This window comes from Talpa occidentalis, unplaced genomic scaffold (genome assembly GCF_014898055.3).
Source record: "Talpa occidentalis isolate TD23 unplaced genomic scaffold, MPIMG_talOcc4v2.1 talOcc4.8, whole genome shotgun sequence".
Lineage (NCBI taxonomy): Eukaryota > Metazoa > Chordata > Mammalia > Eulipotyphla > Talpidae > Talpa > Talpa occidentalis.
The window spans coordinates 67376105-67394027 of record NW_023605194.1 but is presented as its reverse complement, the minus strand read 5'-3'; the positions used below and the strand labels follow the sequence as shown (position 1 = coordinate 67394027).

The following is a 17923-nucleotide window of genomic DNA, read 5'->3' as shown; positions in this document are numbered from 1 at the left end:
ATATCTATAGATAAAAATCACAATATACAAGACGAAATATACATGATAGGATTAAAAGCAAATTAGGAGAAAGGATGAAAACATAACAATAGACTCAATCTGAATCAATCTAGAAATAGAAAGAATCTAAATAGCAACAACATAAAATGAAACAATGAAAAAAAGATTTTTTTAAAAAAAGCTTTTTATGTTTTTTTTTTAAGATTTATTTATTTATGCATACAAGAACTGGGGTGTAGGCGAGAGGTACAGGGAGTGAGAGGATTCACCAGGGACAGAGTGGGGAGCAGGGGGGAGACAGGAGAAGTCTGATATGCCATGTAGGTCAGCTCCCTGGCTGGGGATCAAATTCATGCTGCTGGTGAGAGCTTCACAGCACTGTCTTTAGCCCCTGCGCCACCAGGAAGCCCGAAAAAAAAAAAAAGATTTTTAATGAAATCAAGCACTTAGAGAAAATAGGGTTTTTGAAAATGAACTGAACATTGTCACGGTCCAGGACAAACTCAAACTAATGCATATCTGATGAGAGGCAGAGGGAAAAATAATTAGAAAAGAGCAGGAAGTGGGAAAAAATATTTGAAAAAATAATACCCCATTAAAAAAAAATTCTAACAAGTTCCCAAGCAATGCTGGTACTCTGGTTTAAGGAATACCATTAACCTACAATTTTGACCACAACTTGGTGATGCCAGACAGTAGAAGGATGCGGACATAAGCATCTTCTAGCCTTACGCTGGCAGTGTTGGCTGCTGGGCCCACCCAGCACAGTGGTGACTGGGCTACCCCCCAACTAGGCAGGAGTTCTGAATCAACATTCTAGGGGCTAAATCCAAATCACTACAAAGGATAAGTGACTGAACCACTAGAGCTCCCGAGTCAGAGGGTCTGGGTAGGTGGCCAGGATTGCCAGAGGGCAGGCTAGCTCTTCCTCCAGGCTTCTGTGTCGTCATTTACAAAAATCCTTGAGAGTTGCCATCTGTTCCCCTTTGGCATCAGTCCCTTGACCCCATCCCATCCACACATGGAATCAGCCTCCCATGTGTGCCCTGCAGCAGCAACACACAGAGCCTACCATGTCCCCACCAATACTTCCTATTCTATCTGGTTTAGGATGGCTGGGAATGACCCTGGCCACAACTGCAGGCTTTCCTTGGCCCTCCTCCCACAGCACCACACACCTGCCCCTTGACCTCTGGGAGAACTGTGGCCAGAAAAGTCAGGAACTCCCAATGCACATCCTGTACTATTGCACACACAGCAGTGTGAGCCCTGCCCCACACTCCTGTTGACATCTAGACATTTTCAGGATTTGTTGCCCAGCAAACGATGATAAGACTGAGACCCAGATAAGATCTATTCTCTTTCACATCTCACAACCATCCAGAGTCAATGCTCACAGCCTGAAGCAGTTTTCTCCACCACCTGCCAGACATCCTGCCCAGGATGGTGCCGTCTTTACTCCCATCTTGCTCCGAACATGATGCCATGACAAAAAACCAAAAAAACAACTCAGCAGTGTTCTCCTCACACCACTACCTGACCACGGTCTGCACAGGGGGCCTTCTGTAAAGCTCCACAAGCAAGTCGTTAGACACGTCAAAAGTTTAGGGCACATGAAGCCTCCCTGGGTCCACGAGGCCATATGACCAGCCCCTGGGGATATTGAGCGCCACTTTCAGCTCTGCCAGACTCCCGGGCGCTTGCCTGCTGGTTGGCACACAGGCAGAAGGACCTCTGACTTGGCCAATACCTGCCCATGTGCCTTTCTAGTAGACCCCAGCCCATCTAAGGCAAGGAATTGCTTCCTGTCCAAGGGCCTCAAGGAGGCTGCCAGCCATGTGGGCAAATGGCCTTGCTAACACCCAAAGAAACTTGGATGCACCTCCCCTCTGTAGCACCACTTGGTACCGTAATCAAGCTTCAGCTCCCCAAAGTCAGGCTGGTGCCCCCTAGAGCAAAGGGCATTTGAGGGAAAATAGAAACCTGCAGATATGCATGCACATGCACACCCACATGCATGCACACCCCCCAACTATGACACATGATCAAAGGGATCTTTCACCTCACACAAATCCAACTACATACCACAGTGAAAGGGTGGATTAAATAATACAAGCTGATCCTTCCAGCTACCTCTTTTAAGGATCTACATGGCCATGAAGCCATGTGGGTGGGGCTTAGGGACAGTTCTGGGACTGAGTACCTCAATGCTGGCCCCAGACCCTCATTTTGGAGTCCACCCCACAAGAGTCATTAGTGCCCACTTATTCATTTCACATTTATACCTAGTGCACCTAGAGCCCTCCCAGCCTCTCACTCCTTCAGAAGAGACTCACCACTGAGGATCTCATTGTTGTTCCCCCAGAAGTCTGCTGCCTTGGATGGTCTGTGGTAGAATTCATCCCTGTTGGCTGCCAGGATGAGCCTGAAGGAGAAAGCCTGACTGAAGGTCTCAAAAAGACATGTTTTTTTCTCTCTAGTTAATAATGAAAATTTGCCTAAGTAGCAACATGGGCAAATGCCAAAGAAGATAGGAACCCACACAGGATGAAGATTCAGGTGGTTAGGTTCTGGGAAAGCCTAGACTGTGTCCTGGGGTTTGCCTGAGGAAACAGATAGGTGCCAGGTGAAGATGCATCCGCAGCACTCAGGGCCAGGAGATGGAGTTTCACCCAGCCCTGTGGGACAGCCTGGGCCCAAGCCTCCAAGAATTGGGCGTGGGTCAGGCAGATGGTGCAGATGGTGTGGAGCTGGTGGCACTGAGCACATCACAGGTACTCAGGCTATAAAGTGGGGGGGGGGGCTCCCGTCCATCTGTCCCTTCCCCTGAAGATACCCCCAACTCTCAAGTCTATGAGCTTCCAGGAAATGTGAAGGGGTCTACCATCAGAAAGTGGTGGGACACGTGGACAGCGGCACAGGGTCTTCAAAGGCCACTCTAGCCTGTGTTTGGGGATATTTTTTAGGAGAGAGGGGGTAATGATTTCTGTGTTTTACTAGTGAATCAAACAAGTTTATTTGGCAATTAGGATACTGGTTTTGTGGTAAAAACATGAAGTTTCTAGTCAACCTTGCCATTAAAATAAATAAGAACATATGGGCCTCCCTGGTGGTACAGGCGGTTGAGCACCACACTGTGAAGCTGCCCGTAGCCTCTACAGCGCAGGTTCAAACCTGGCTGGCCGGTGAGAATCCCACATGGCGCAGCAGACTTCTCCTGTCTCGCCCGCTGCTCCCCTCAGCAGTGTATTTTGTCAGTCTTCCTGTTCTGTTCCCCACTCTGTCTCTGGTGAATCCTCTCACCCTCCTGCACATCTGGCCTGTACCCTGGTCCTTGTATAAATAAATACATCTTTTTAAAAAATAAATAAATAAGAACATAGATGGTGACTGTGGGTTAGGGTCAATCCCAAGACACCTGTTAGACCTCAGGATCTAAGAAGTGACTGCAGTAGGACCTGAACACCACAGCGGGCACAGAGGACGTGCAGCCAGGAGCAGGGAATTGTGTGGTCATACAGGAGTACCTGTACAATGGGACCAAGTGACTCTAGTCAGTGGCCAGATACTAAGAAACCTGCAAAAATAATTTTTGTATTGACTTGTCAATTTGCTTGACTCGAACAATTGCTCTTGGTAAAATGTGAATTAACAAAGCTGTCCATAAAACTGAAAATGAATCCAGCACGGGCATCACCACTCAGGCTTTGGAAGCATTTTCTTTCTTTTTTTTTTTTTTAAAGATTGATTTATTTATGCATACAAGAACTGGGGTACAGGCCAGAGGTGCAGGGGGTGAGAGGATTCACAGAGACAGAGTGGGGAGCAGAACAGGCAGACCTACTGAAATATACTGCTGAGGGGAGCAGTGGGATTGAACTCATGCTGCAGTGGCTGGCAATAGCTTGATAGTGCTGTCTTTAACCCCTGTGCCACCAGGGAGGCCCCTTCTTTGGAAGCATTTTCATTGGGTGTACAGTGTGTGACCCCACACACAGTCCCAACCACAGCCAGAGGCCTAGTGTGGCCATGGAACCAGTTGGGTGTGCCCAGGAAGCAGCGCCACTCTAGTGATACCCATCCACTATGTGCCCACTCTCTACCCCTCCACATAGCTGGCTACGAATATGCCTGAGTGGGGGAGGGTCACTATCCCTGATATGACTCCCCAGTCATTCACAGAACAACCCTCTGGAGCTCCAACTGCATTAGTCCCACCCAGGCCCCCACCCTGGGTTGAGACAGATAGCCTGTCCCTACCATCTGCTTTCCACCTTGTCTGCTCTGCCCCTTCTGGGACCAGGTCTATGTCTGTCCTGACAGGTACCACTCCCACAGACTGCTTGCAAGGCCTGCCCCATGGAAGGAATCCCATCTGCTGTGACCTGAACTGGAGGATCTCTAGAGGAGAAGATAGTGTAAACTAAGGTAGGGATGCAGCAGGGACTAGCCAACTCCCACCCCCAGATCCTAAGGATGGGAGTCTAGTTGTACATGGTCCCAATGAGTACCCTCTGTCAGAGATCCTGTGTTCCTCCTCTGCTCATTCATCCCTATACCTGTGGCATGAGGGAACTAGGAGGGCCATGGAGGCAGAGCACATAATGAGGTCAGCACTGTTAGCTTCTGGTTGATTCTTATATATGACACCAAAAAAAGGGAAAAATCGGGCCTCCCAGGTGGTGCAGGGGTTAAGTCTCAGTGCTATCAACTATCACCAGCCACTGCAGCATGAGTTTGATCCCCGGCTAGGGAGCTACCCACATGGTGCAGCAGACCTCTCCTTCTTGCCTGCTGCTCCCCGCAGCAGTGTGTTTCAGTCAGTCTGCCTGTTCTGCTCCCCACTCTGTCTCTGGTGAATCCTCTCACCCCCAGCACCTCTGGCCTGCATTCCAGGCCAGAGCAGTAACGTGTTTGTTAATAACTTGAAATATTAATCGCCAAGTTATTTTTGTCATAGCAGAAGTTATTTAGCTGAATTGCTAAAATTCAGAGAGGAAGGGGCATAGTAAGTATCCCCATCATACTCCACGTAAGAGAATGTATTCTTTCCTGCCAACTCTGGGTACTGCATACTGACAGAAGTTATCTGTATCATGACCACCAAGACACAAGGGATGTGCTGATCGTCAGAGGATGAGGATGTGAAGTTTTAGTCTACTGATAATGTTTTAGTCTGCTATTAATGATTCATCACCAATAGGCACACCTCATCCTGCTGCTGAGCATGAGTCTGAGCATCATCTTGTAGGGGAAACTATGCACTACCTGGGTAGGCCTGTGCATCTAGGGGGAGTTTGGTGGCAAGTAGCAGGTGCACAGGACCATGTCAGTGATCGCAACTGTAGTGACGACCTCCATGGAAACCATCATGAGGGGCAACTTCTCACCCAGCAGTCCCTCCAGGCTAGAGCTGGTAAAAGGCATCATCTCGTGAGTCTAAATAAACATTCTGATGTAGAGGGCAGTTATGCGACAGCCATGATCATGTTGCCTTGATAGGGAGTGAGGTATATCAATTTTCTAAGCACCCAAACAAATGACCTCAAACACTTCAGCTTAAAACAGCACCTATTTGTTATGTTGGTCTTTAACCAGGAATCTGGGCCCACTGGTGTTTACTTCTCTACTCAGGTCTCCTACAGGTCCTGAGTGAAAGAGAGACCCATGTACCCCCTCCTCACTGCAAGAGGTTGGAAGTATTCTTAAGGATGCATGTCAAGTGCAAATACAGTCAACAGTGGACTCGGTGACTGTCAGGTTCCACGTCCTCACTTGAGAAATTCTTACTTGGCCAGGTAAAAAGCAAGTCATTTTGTGGGTGCATTGGAGTTCAATTAGTGCAGATGGGTGTATATGAAAGCTTGGTAGCCAGCAGAGCGGGCCATGCCAGCTAGCTATTGTATCCGAGTCCCCAAGTCCCCTTCATTGCATGTACTACGGTAATGGAGCTGAATTTTGCACTTGGGAGCATTATCAGTTTTGTCAATAGAGGGCACTGAAGAAATACCAGAGGAGAGGCTTCTTTTCCTCACCCCACTGTGTTTCCTCAAGACATTCCCAAACACACATGGCTTCCCCAATGTACCTATAGTAGTAAGTTGCACCCAGCATCCCTCCTACCCTAAAAAGCAGATTTCCAGCAAGTTCTGCTGTTGTGGCACCCCACAATTTCTCACTGTGCTGTGGCTGTGCCTCTTTCTCCACCACAGTCTGGACCTTAGCATGGGGGTAAAAGGTACAGTTCTGCCCTGGGCACTCCAATCCCATTATCGTTAATAATTCTTTATGTTATACTTTCCCTGCTTGAATCACTCTGCCCGGATTCTGTTTTCTAGCTCACAGAGCTAACTCTACTGGAGTCATTTAGGGTCAGCTCCTGGACTGTGACCTGGCTCCACTGCTCACTCCTCTGCAGGAAGGGAACACTGGACAATCTTCAAGCCCCATCTGGCCCAGTATCAGTGAATGCAGACACAACGTTGGGCGGCATGATATCTGCGTGATTTTTCATGGTGACAAAAATGAGAAGCTAGTCAGACAGTGACCACTGTCTGACCATGCAGTCCTCCCAGGGCGTGCTCTCTCCCACCCATGGGCAGCAGCCCTTCCTGCACACAATACCTATATGGATCCCATGAGGAATGCAGTACCTGAGGCCAAGCCAAAGACAGCAGACACAGAGCAAGGGGGTTACCTGTATGCATTTTTGGAAACAGGACGAGGATCAAACTTAAAGAAGATGATGCACATGGGTCCCCAAGGGGTAGATTTGCTCACATGGAGTCAGAGTCTGTAGGAAAAGAAAAAAATCAGTTGAGTAAAGGACAAAGGACAGAATCCCACCCCTCACCCCAAAACTGTAACATTCCATGGCCTAGTACAGAACCACCTCTATCATGTCCTTGACCCTCACTGGATGAGGAAGAACCACATGCCAGACAGAAATCTCTGGCACCACACAACCATCTCCTTAAACCTGTGGCCTTAACAGCACTGGCCAGACCATTCCCCTGATACCCATAAGGAAAGGCCTGGAAAGGCCAAGTGGGGATGGTAGGCATTAGAGGGGCAGCAGCAGCGAGGACAAGAGCCATGCATGAGGCTAGGGATGGGAAGTCTCCCTACCACACCGAGCAACTATTCAGCTTGCTATGTGCCCACCACCTAGATCACCTGTTCCTTCCCTGCCAACAGCACCAACTCCAGCCCTCACCAACTCCTTACACCTCATCTCACCTGCCTGGGGACACAATGCAGCAGGGCCTTGGCACATGCCCTCCATTCACAATGATGCAGACTCTACCAAGGGACCCCAAGGGCCCTACATACCCTTGCAGGCAGGGACGTGGGCAAAAAATATGTGCCAGTAATATGGATATGTACTCAGGTGCTGGTGAATTTGGACTCAGCATACACCCCCACATATGGGGCCCATGCCAGGGGGGCCTCTGGGCCAGGAGATCTCAGATGATATCCTGAGGCCACAGCCCCTGGGTAAGGTGACTGTGAGGGTCTCTGACATGTTTTATAGATGTGCGCCTCCTGGGTGGAGCCCAGGCAAACAGACCTCAGACATTACAGGCATAGGTTCACGTCTGCTGTGTGTATACATGTGTTTTGTACATGTGTGACTATGTGTGTGTCTAGAGGAGATCCCTGGGCTCCAAGTGCACTAGCCTGGGGTGGCCTAAGATTGGGGAGGGTCCATCCAGAGGCCTGTCCCTCAGGATGTCAAAAGCATGTTGCCTGCCAGAGCAGGGCCAGGCACCACCCAGGAGGAGATATCTGTGAAGCAAGTCTATTTCGGGCCCACACCAGAGGAAAGTGTGGGGACATAGTGCCCAGATCAGTCCACCTTCACATAAGCCTCGACACAAGCAAAGACAACTGTGTCACCCTCGCCCCTGCTCTTAGTGTGGCTACACGGGGCAGGTGGTCAGCCTGCTGTGCGGGGTATTAGCACAGTCCTCCTGAAGCCAGGGTACAGTTCGCTGCCTCAGGCCAGGGTCCCCACAATGCCAGGAGAAGCCCTGTACCAGCCTTGGTATGGTGAGAGTGTATGTCCCCTCTGACATCAGTGCAATTGCTGCCAGTTCTTGGGCTTCTGAAGCAAAACCTTTTCTGTCTCAGGACAGAACAAGAATGTTCCCACCACACTGACCCTGCCATCAAAGTTGTACCAGCACCATGCAGACAGGCAGGTGGAAGGAGGGCAGGGGTGTCAAGAGAAAAGGAGAGACCAAAATCCAAGGCTGGCAGCCCAGACACGACCATACATTAACTGCTGAGCTCACAGGGCCTAGGAGTGGGTGACACCACAGTGCTGGTGTCAGTGCACTTACTTCCAAATCACTGAACCTGCAGGACCAAGCTGGGGGTTGCACTAAAGGAGTCACTCCACCAGTGTCCCCACTGCTTCCACAGGCCATATGCAGGGCTCAGCCACACAGGCATGGACACTGACAACAGCCTCAGGGAACCAACCTGTGCCCTCAGTAAGAAGCTGGTGGCTGTATAGGTCAGGTGAAATTAAGGTGACAAGCATCATCTGCTGAAGCCCAAGTTACTACAGGATGTGTCCGTTTGTGATAGGCTGTTGGCAACTGACGCTTCAGGATGCTGAGACAAAGACAGTACCAGAAGCAGAAGGACCCTGTGTAGGAGGGGACCCAGAGGTGACAGGAAAAGGCTGCTTTCCTGCCCTTGGGCACCCTGGTAGTGCCCACAGAGGGCCATTATCCTGGAGGTGTCTGACTGTAGGGTAGGTAAAAGGTATCAGGCTTTTCTGCCCTCCCGCCATTAGGATAGATGACAGAACCCTGCGGTCCTGAATACATGCCTGATGGCAGGCACCAGGAGGAGGATGTGGGCATGCATCGGTGGGTACACCTGGGCTGAGAGACTGGTTTATAAGGGTGGTGAAGCAGAGTGCGATGTGGTGGTGTGGTGTCGAGGATGGAGGAGTGCACTGGAGTGTACAGAGGAGTACGGCGACTACAAACAACGGCGAAGTGCATGTGGCTGCTAGAACTGTTAATAAACCTACCCAGAATGGGTTGGTTGCATTACAATAGGCTTTGACCAATAGCCAGAAATTCAAGATTTTCATTCATTCATCTTTTTTAAAACTATATTCTCTGCAAGTTAGAAACTCTCTCAGGAATCAGATTTCTTCTTGTTTTCAGGTTGCCTGGGCACTGAGGTCACTAGATCCTAGATTTGCTCTCAGATCCAGGTTGAAACTTCTCTCCTCACATCAACCTGTATCCTGTTTCAGGTTCCCCGGCTTCTACCCACAACATTGCCTGGTAAATCCCAATAAAAGCCTGCAAAAGCCACTGAGGACTCTCTCGTCTCCTTTACCCCGTCTGCTGGATCAGAAAACCTGCACAGTGCCATTCCTGCCCCTACAATTGGCGTAAGTCGGCAAGATGATCCATGCAGATGGGTATGGAGCCCTCCGAAGACCTGGAGAGACTGAGAAGAAGCAGACTGTGTTTGCCTGTGACAACGCTGGAGGCATCATGGTGGCACAGGAGGTGGACAAGGTCCAGGAGCTGCAAGACGAGACCTCACGTAAAGGAGATGGCCTGAGAGGACCGTCTGAGCCAAAGACCCCTGAGGCAACAGAATCATCGGGGAAAGAAAGGACCATGATTCGGAGCTCGCCAGTGCTGATGCAGGGAGAGGCCTGATGGACTTGGACTAATGGAGTTGGACTGACAATCCTGCCAAAAGGCAGAGGACCTTGGCAGGTTATGTTTTGGGGATCCTGGGGTTTATGGTATCCTTTAAAAATCAAGTCATGGCCAGTGGGCCTTGGTAGAAGAGCCCACAGTTGGCTGAGGGAGGAAGCCCTCGCCAAGTTCTCTGCAGCCAGGCAGAGAAAAAGCCAACTGAGAAAGCAAAAGCTGGTACTGAGACTGAGAAGTTCTGAGCGGCTTGTTAAGCACTAAGTAAGCTAAAGAAGGCCAGTGAGTCTCTTAAAATCACCTGTGGGTGATGCCCTGTTGTAGGGTAAAGAAAATATCAGGCTTTTCTGCCCTTCCGCCATCAGGATAGATGATGGATCCTTGTCCTGAATGCATGCCTGATGGTGGGCACCTGGAATAGGGTGTGGGCATAGGTAGATGGGATTCAGCTGAGCTAAGACTGTGCTTTTAAGGGCAGCATCACGGGGGGACGCCAGCAGCACCAGCACCAGCAGCAGCAGCCGCCGCAGCCGAAGCCGAAGCCGAGAAGCAGCAGAACGAACGCTAGAGAGCCCAGATAGAGTGAGGACTTGCTGGGGGCTGGGAGGCCTGCCAGCCTCCCAGCCCCCCAGCCAGCACCCCTGCCTGCCATATGCCTGGTGAACCCCAAATAAAAAACCTGCAAAACTACTAAGGACTCTGACTCCTCCTTTACCCGGTCTGCATGGGATCAGAAAACCTGCACTGTGTCCAGTTCCTGCCCCTTACAATTGGCGTAAGTCGGCAAGATCCATGCAGACGGGTATTGGAGCCCTCCGAAGACCTGGAGGGACTAAGGAGAACAGACTTTGCCTGTGACGACGCTGGAGGCACCATGGCGGTATAGAAGATGGATACGTCCACGAGCTACAGGATGAGACCTGGCGTGAAGGAGACGCCCGAAAGGACCAGCCAACGACACCGGAAAGGACCAGCCAACGACACCGGATAGGACCAGCCAACGACACCGGAAAGGACCAGCCAATGACCCCTGAGGCAGCAGGCCATTGCTGAAGCAGGGAGAGGCCAATGGACTGATAGACTGATGAACTGATGATTTTGGACTGACAATCCTGCCAGAAGGCGGAGGACCTTAGCAGGTTATGTTTATTTTTTGAGAATCTGGGGGTGGCTAGTGGGCCTAGATGGCCAAAAGCAGCCTGTGTATGCCCAGTGGCCAGGTGGAGGAGAAAAGCCAACTGAGAAAGCAAAAGCTGGTACTGATGATAAGTTGAGAAGCCCTGAGCGGCTGTTAAGCAGCCTGGGTATGCTGAAGAACTGTGAGTCTCGTAAAATCACCTGTGGGTGATGCCCTGCTCATTCTTGAGCGAGGGTGAGGAGCTGAGGAACCTGTCCTTGGGGGATGGGTGGGGAATGTGGCTTGGGGTGGAGCCCAAGCCGAATGCAGAGTTTGGATCCCCGACCCATGTGCTTGTGCAGTGGGTTGGCTTGAGTGCAGGGGTCTGTGAGTCGCATGGGTGGCCATGAAGGCCGAGTGTTGGAGCGACTGCAGACAGAAACCCTGAGGGTTGGCGATTACCCCCAACAGAATAAAATTGCCAATCCCAGAGCTAGTGCATCCTGGGGGTGGATGCTGTGTGTGCCTTGTAGCCGAGACTACAGCCAGAGAAGGCCAGGAAGCCTGACGGCTCCTGGTGTGTTATAGCAGATGCCGTGAGTGATTCCCCTCCCTCATATGAGCAGTGCCTTCAGCAGCAGATTTGGTAGCTCATCTGCTGGTACCAATAATTGTCTTTTGCACTAGGTTGGTGCCCTGCCTGGACTTATTTGTGTTTTGTTGTATTTTGTTATATTTGATGTATTTGCTTTTGTGGGCCATGGCTGCATTGTTTGTTTGCTTAGAAAATTGTATATATGTATAGACTATATGGCAGAAAACCCTGAGGGGGTGGACTGTAGGGTAAAGAAAATATCAGGCTTTTCTGCCCTTCCGCCATCAGGATAGATGATGGATCCTTGTCCTGAATGCATGCCTGATGGTGGGCACCTGGAATAGGGTGTGGGCATAGGTAGATGGGATTCAGCTGAGCTAAGACTGTGCTTTTAAGGGCAGCATCACGGGGGGACGCCAGCAGCACCAGCACCAGCAGCAGCAGCCGCCGCAGCCGAAGCCGAAGCCGAGAAGCAGCAGAACGAACGCTAGAGAGCCCAGATAGAGTGAGGACTTGCTGGGGGCTGGGAGGCCTGCCAGCCTCCCAGCCCCCCAGCCAGCACCCCTGCCTGCCATATGCCTGGTGAACCCCAAATAAAAAACCTGCAAAACTACTAAGGACTCTGACTCCTCCTTTACCCGGTCTGCATGGGATCAGAAAACCTGCACTGTATCCAGTCCTGCCCCTTACACCTGTTCATTGTCGAGTGAGGGTGAGGAGCTGAGGAACCCGTCCTTAGGGGACAGGTGGGGAACATGGCTTGGGGTGGAGCCCAAGCCAAAGAGGGGACCCAAGAGAGGCTGCATGTGGAGTTTGGATCCCTGACCCATGTGCTTGTGCAATGGGTTGGCCTGAGTGCAAGAGTCTACGTGTTGCATTGGTGGCTATGAAAGCCGAGCGTTGGAGCGACCACAGACAGAAACCCTGAGGGTTGGCTATTACCCCCAACAGTATAGAGTCGCCAATCCCAAAGCAACTGCATCATGGGGGTGGATGTGGTGTGTGGCTTGTGCCTGAGACCACAGTCGGAGAAGGCCAGGAAGCCTGATGGCTCCTTGTATGAGCAGTGCCTTCGGCAGCAGATTTGGTGGATCATGTGCTGGTGCCAATAATTGTCTTTCGCCACTGGGTTGGTGCCCTGCCTGGACTTATTTGTGTTCTGTTTATTTTGTTATATTGTGATGTAGTCTATTTATTTTTGTGGGCCATGTCTGCAGTGTTCATAAGACTAAGAGAAACAGATGGACTGTATGGCAGAAAACCCTGAGGGCGTGGACTGTAGGGTAGGTAAAAGGTATCAGGCTTTTCTGCCCTCCCGCCATTAGAATAGATGACGGAATCCTGTGGTCCTGAATACATGCCTGATGGCGGGCACCTGGAGGAGGATGTGGGCATACATAGGTGGGTACACCTGGGCTGAGAGGCTGGTTTATAGGGGTGGCACAGCAGAGTGCGGTGTGGTGGTGCGGTGTCGAGGATGGAGGAGTGCACTGGAGTGTACGGAGGAGTACGGCGACTACAAACAACGGCAAAGAGCATGTGGCTGCTAGAAGTGTTAATAAACCTACCTGGATGGGTTGGATGCGTTACAATAGGCTTTGACCAATAGCCAGAAATTCAAGATTTTCATTCATTCGTCTTTGTTAAAACTATGTTCTCTGCAAGTTAGAAACTCTCTTAGGAATCAGATTTCTTCTTGTTTTCAGGTTGCCTGGGCACTGAGGTCACTAGATTCTAGATCTGCTCTCAGTTCCAGGTTGAAACTTCTCTCCTCACATCAACCTGTACCCTGTTTCAGGTTCCCCGGCTTCTACCCACAACATTGCCTGGTAAATCCCAATAAAAGCCTGCAAAAGCCACTGAGGACTCTCTCTTCTCCTTTAACCCATCTGCTGGATCAGAAAACCTGCACAGTGCCATTCCTGCCCCTACACTAATGAACTCAATACTCATGGGCAGGACCAAACTTCCTCATAAAATAACTCAAAATGCTTGAAAGAAAATTGAAAACGGCCACCCTGGTGGCGCAAGGGGTTAAGATGCAACCTATAAAGCTGTCCGCAGCCACTGCACCATGAGTTTGAACCCCAGCCAGGGAGCTACCCACATGGCGCAGCAGACCTCTCCTGACTCACCCACTGCTCCCCTCAGCAGTGCATTTCGGTCAATCTGCCTGTTCTGCTGGTGAATCCTCTCACCCCCTATACTTCTAGTCTGTACCCAGTTCCTATATACATAAATAAATCTTAAAAAAAAATATATGAAAACATCTTAAAAGTAATCAAGAGCTGACAAAGTAGTGCAGAGTTTGGCCAACATCTCAGAGAATGCAGGAACAAGAGAGGAAAGCAGGGTATGGGGGCTACTTCTGCTCCAGAGCATTTGCCCATCTGGTGGCCTCTGGAGGCCTCAGAGACAAGGTAAGTAGAAGACCAGAATCACTCCAAAATGAGAATCTATAAAAACCTTCTTCCAAGTGAAGCTGGGACCCCAAAGAGCAATACTCTCAGGGAGTGCATGGGCTATATCCACAGTCACACCAGGGACTACAGGGACAGCACACAGAAGTGGGGGACATCCCTGAGAAACACCATGGGTGGGCCTCCCTAGTGGTGCAAGGGATTAAGACACAGCACTATGAAGTTATCCATAGCCACTGCAGGATGAATTCGATCCCCGGCCAGGGAGGTGACCCACATGGCACAGCAGACCAGCTGATGGCCCCCTGTCTTGCCCGCTGCTGCTCCCTTCATCAGTGTATTTCAGTAGATCCACCTGTTCTGCTCCCCACTCTGTCTCTGGTGAATCCTCTCACCCCTGCATCTCTGGCCTGCACCCCAGCTCTTGGATGCACAAATAAATAAATCTTTTAAAAAAAGAAACACAGGGCCATGCTGGGGACCTAGGGACCTTCATACCGAGAACTTGGTTTTAGGGGCTCCCGAATGGGTAGATGTCCCTGGGCACCAGGAAAACCAAAGTTCTCATCTTCATCCTAGACCCTGAAGTAGTCTAACAAATATTCTTGGGGATAATGGGCAGTACAGACAGAAAGAATCACAACCAAAGCACCAAGAGCAAGAACCAATAGAAAGCTCTCCATGTACAGTTGCAGAAAACAAAGGAGCTTGGGAATATTTGCAGGGAAAAGGAAGTAATAGGAGTAAACAAGGAGGTTGACAGAGAACTGGAAAGAACTTTTAGAAAAGGAAACTACATAGGGGCCTCCCTGGTGCCACAAGGGGTTAAGATGCAGCACAGTGAATCTATCTGCAGCCTCTGCAGCCTCTGCAGCATGAGTTTGATCCCTGGCCAGGGAGCTACACACATGGCGCAGCAGACCTCTCCTGTCTCGCCCGCTGCTCCCCGCAGCAGTGTATTTCAGTCAGTCTGCCTGTTCTGTTCCCCACTCTGTCTTCCAGTGAATCCTCTCACCCCCTGCACCTCTGGCCTGTACCCTAGTTCTTATATGCATAAATAAATAAATCTCTTTAAAAAAAAAGAAAAGGAAAAGGAAGCTATAGCAACCACCAATTAAAACTCAGCTTTAAAAGCAGATTAGACACAGCTGATGAGAAGGGTCAGCTTAATCATCCAGGATACAGGGCGACAGGAAGTATGCTGGGCTTCCCCGGGTCAGGTGTCCACCTGCCAGACACAGCTGACAGGGTTCCCAGCACCCGCTCACACAACCAGAATCCAGCACAGAAGACACACACCCTTCACCTGAGGAAGTTGCCTTCCCAGACACAAGAACACTTCAGGTAAACAATTGACGCTGTCTGTGGCAACTAGGCCAGCAGTCAGTTAGTGGGAGAAGCCCTAGCAGCCCAACCCTGCCCAAATCCCACAGACCCAAGCCCCACTGAGATGGAGGGCTGTTTTAAGAACTGCCCCACCAGGAACATGCCATTCTGGGATGTCAGAAGAGGAGGCCATGTCCACCTCAGCCTGCTGTGGCCCCCCTGGGCTGCATGCCAGCCATAGGACAGATGCAGGTCTGGCCACTGATGCTCACAGGCCAGATGCAGAGCCCCCTAACTTGGTCACAGTGCCCCGCTATTCTACTCAGCCCCAGGTAGGTGGCATAGCAGCCCTCCGGTCGTGGCAGTGAAAGCTTCGTGGATTGAGGGAAGGCCACCCAGGGGTCCCCAGGCAGCCAGGCGCCAGAGGTGTGGCACAGAGTTCAGGGCCGTGGCCTCGACGAAGATGTGGTCATTGGGAGGGAAGGACCAGAGGAAAGCCAGCCCCTGGGGAGGCAACCATCAGGAACTGCCTTTCTCTCCAATCCCTCACCCCCCTACTCAAGTCAGGTCCGTTGCCCACCAACTCCTCCCTTTCCTCAATTCACTATCTACCAGCCCAGCACCCTCCTTCACCGAGGCCCAATATGCTCCCTCAGCGAACTCCTGACAGGTCCCAAGGGTGCAGAGGCCCCTCTTCCAGCATGCCCCCACCCAAGCCCACCAGTGCGCCATCTCCCTCTTCAGGGTCTGACCAAGTACTCTCTGACACTCTAGCTTATTGGGCTACCTTCTCACCCCTGCTGACCTTTTCAGGCTCTGAGAACAAGCCCTGGATATAGTCACTGTCTTCCTAGTCATTGCACTTCAGGCTAGGGAAAGGCATGCAGGCAACTGGGGCCTAAAGCTCCCTGCTGGGAGCAGTATCTTACAACTGCCAAGCATGTAGGTGTGTGGCTGAGCCTTGGACAAGCACACAGGAATGAAAGACCCCAGACAGTGGCCCAGGCTGAATAGGGAAGCTCTGTGGGCAACAGTCCATGTGACTCCTGTGAGGTGGCTGAGGTTTCTGCCAGGTGCTCATGAGGGTAACATGGAATAGTGGCTGGCTCTTGGATCCAGACCTACAGAGAAACTATCTGTCACCTCTGTCCAGAGGAGTTTGTCATTTTATGCTTGCTGTGAGGCTCCAAAGGGGCTGGGATATTCTGTGAGAAAAACTAGGTGGCTGGACCCTGTGGCAAGGAGCCAGCATTGTGTGGCTCAAGTGTCCATGCCCCTGGAGCATCTTCACTGCAGTTTCCACAGCTCACAAGGACTATCTACCTGCACACAACAATCAGACCACCACCAAAATGTCACATAAAAATTTGACTTCTGTAAATTTGACCATATGACAGCTCTGTTTTAAAAAGCCACACAAGGGCCTCCCTGGTGGCACAGGGGTTAGAGTCTCAGCAACCAGCAATTGCTACATGAGTTCGATCTTTGGCCAGGGAGCTAACCCCACATGGCACAGCAGACCTCTCCTATCTCGCCCACTGCTCCTCTCAGCAGTGTATTTCAGTAGATCCAACTGTTCTGCTCCCCACTCTGTCTCTGGTAAATCCTCTCACCCCCGCCCCCCGCACCTCTGGCTTACACCTCAGTTCTTGTATGCATAAATAAAATAAATCTTTAAAATTAAAAAAAAGGGGGGCCTCCCCTGGTGGCACAGCAGTTGAGAGCTGGGCTGCGAGGCTGCCCGCAGCCTCTTCAGTGCCGGTTCATTCCCCAGCCGCCAGGTGAGGGTCCCACATGGCACGCAGACCTCTCCTGCCGCCCGCAGCTCCCCTTGGCAGTGTACTTCATCAGTCTGCCTGCTCTGCTCCCTGCTCTGGCTCTGGTGAATTCTCTCACCCTCCCGCACTTCTGACTGTACCCAGTGCTTGTGTAAATAAATAAATAAATCTTTAAAAAAAAAAAAAAGCCACCCAAGTTTTTTCTGGAACTGAACAGGGGCCAGCATGAAGTCTTGCTGAGAATAGGAAAGCTGCTACTCTGGAACTGCAGTCTCACTAACAGTGTCCAGCATATACTGAGACCAGGGAAAAAGTTCCAGGCCTAGGGACTGTGATTCATTCAGGCCAGGCAGGTATGCAAGGTGCCATGCACGGAGGTGGCCGCATACCCACAGCTCATGCCCACCCACATTCACTCAGCTTACGGCTCCCGCTGACCTTCTTGGCTTGCTTAGAAACAGCCAAGGAAGCACTACCTCCTTTGGGGTGGCTTCAAACAGCCTGAGTGTACAACTCTGTTAGGACCTCCCAATTGGAGCCTAGTGCAATCCAGAGTAACCATGTGCAGTGTGGGGCCTGCAAATCCAGCCCACATCTGGAGTGCCTCAGCACTTGAACCCCAGCCAGGGAAAAGTTATGGGGTACAAAGCAAAAGGAAAACGTCAAGGGCATCCCCTGGTCTAAGCACCTGGTGATTGTGCAAAACAGGAAGAGTAAGTCATAATTCAGTACAAGTTATTCTTAGCTCACAGACCTGACTACAAAGCATGGGAGCTTTCCAGGCACACACAGCCCATCTGCTGATAATGCTTTCGGATAATGCTCCATCCTGTCAGCTCACCAACTGCCTCTGAAATCACCTCCCCCCACCCTACAGCCAGGGTGCCTTCCAGAGGAAGCAACAGGCTTGTTTCAAGCAGTCAGGTGGAGATAGGTAAATTCTTTTTTTTTTTTTTAAAGATTTATTTATTTATACAAGCACTGGGTACAGT

At 50.8% G+C, this 17923-nt stretch overlaps 1 protein-coding gene across 5 annotated transcripts in view; it reads right to left on the bottom strand.

The window, feature by feature from the left end:
- Nucleotides 1–17923, bottom strand: part of TANGO2 (transport and golgi organization 2 homolog) — a 39497-nt gene that overhangs the window by 17674 nt on the left and 3900 nt on the right. For 4 of the 5 annotated variants that reach the window (XM_037495770.1, XM_037495777.2, XM_037495772.1 and 1 more), the window contains 2 exons: nt 6698–6793; nt 2337–2425 (listed from right to left, as the gene is read on the bottom strand). In XM_037495770.1, coding sequence (XP_037351667.1) covers nt 2337–2425; nt 6698–6753 — 145 coding nt within the window. In that variant the 5' untranslated portion in view covers nt 6754–6793. Of the gene's footprint in view, nt 1–2336; nt 2426–6697; nt 6794–12975; nt 13640–17923 lie in introns of those variants that run through there. The other variant, XM_037495773.2, reaches the window with a different exon arrangement.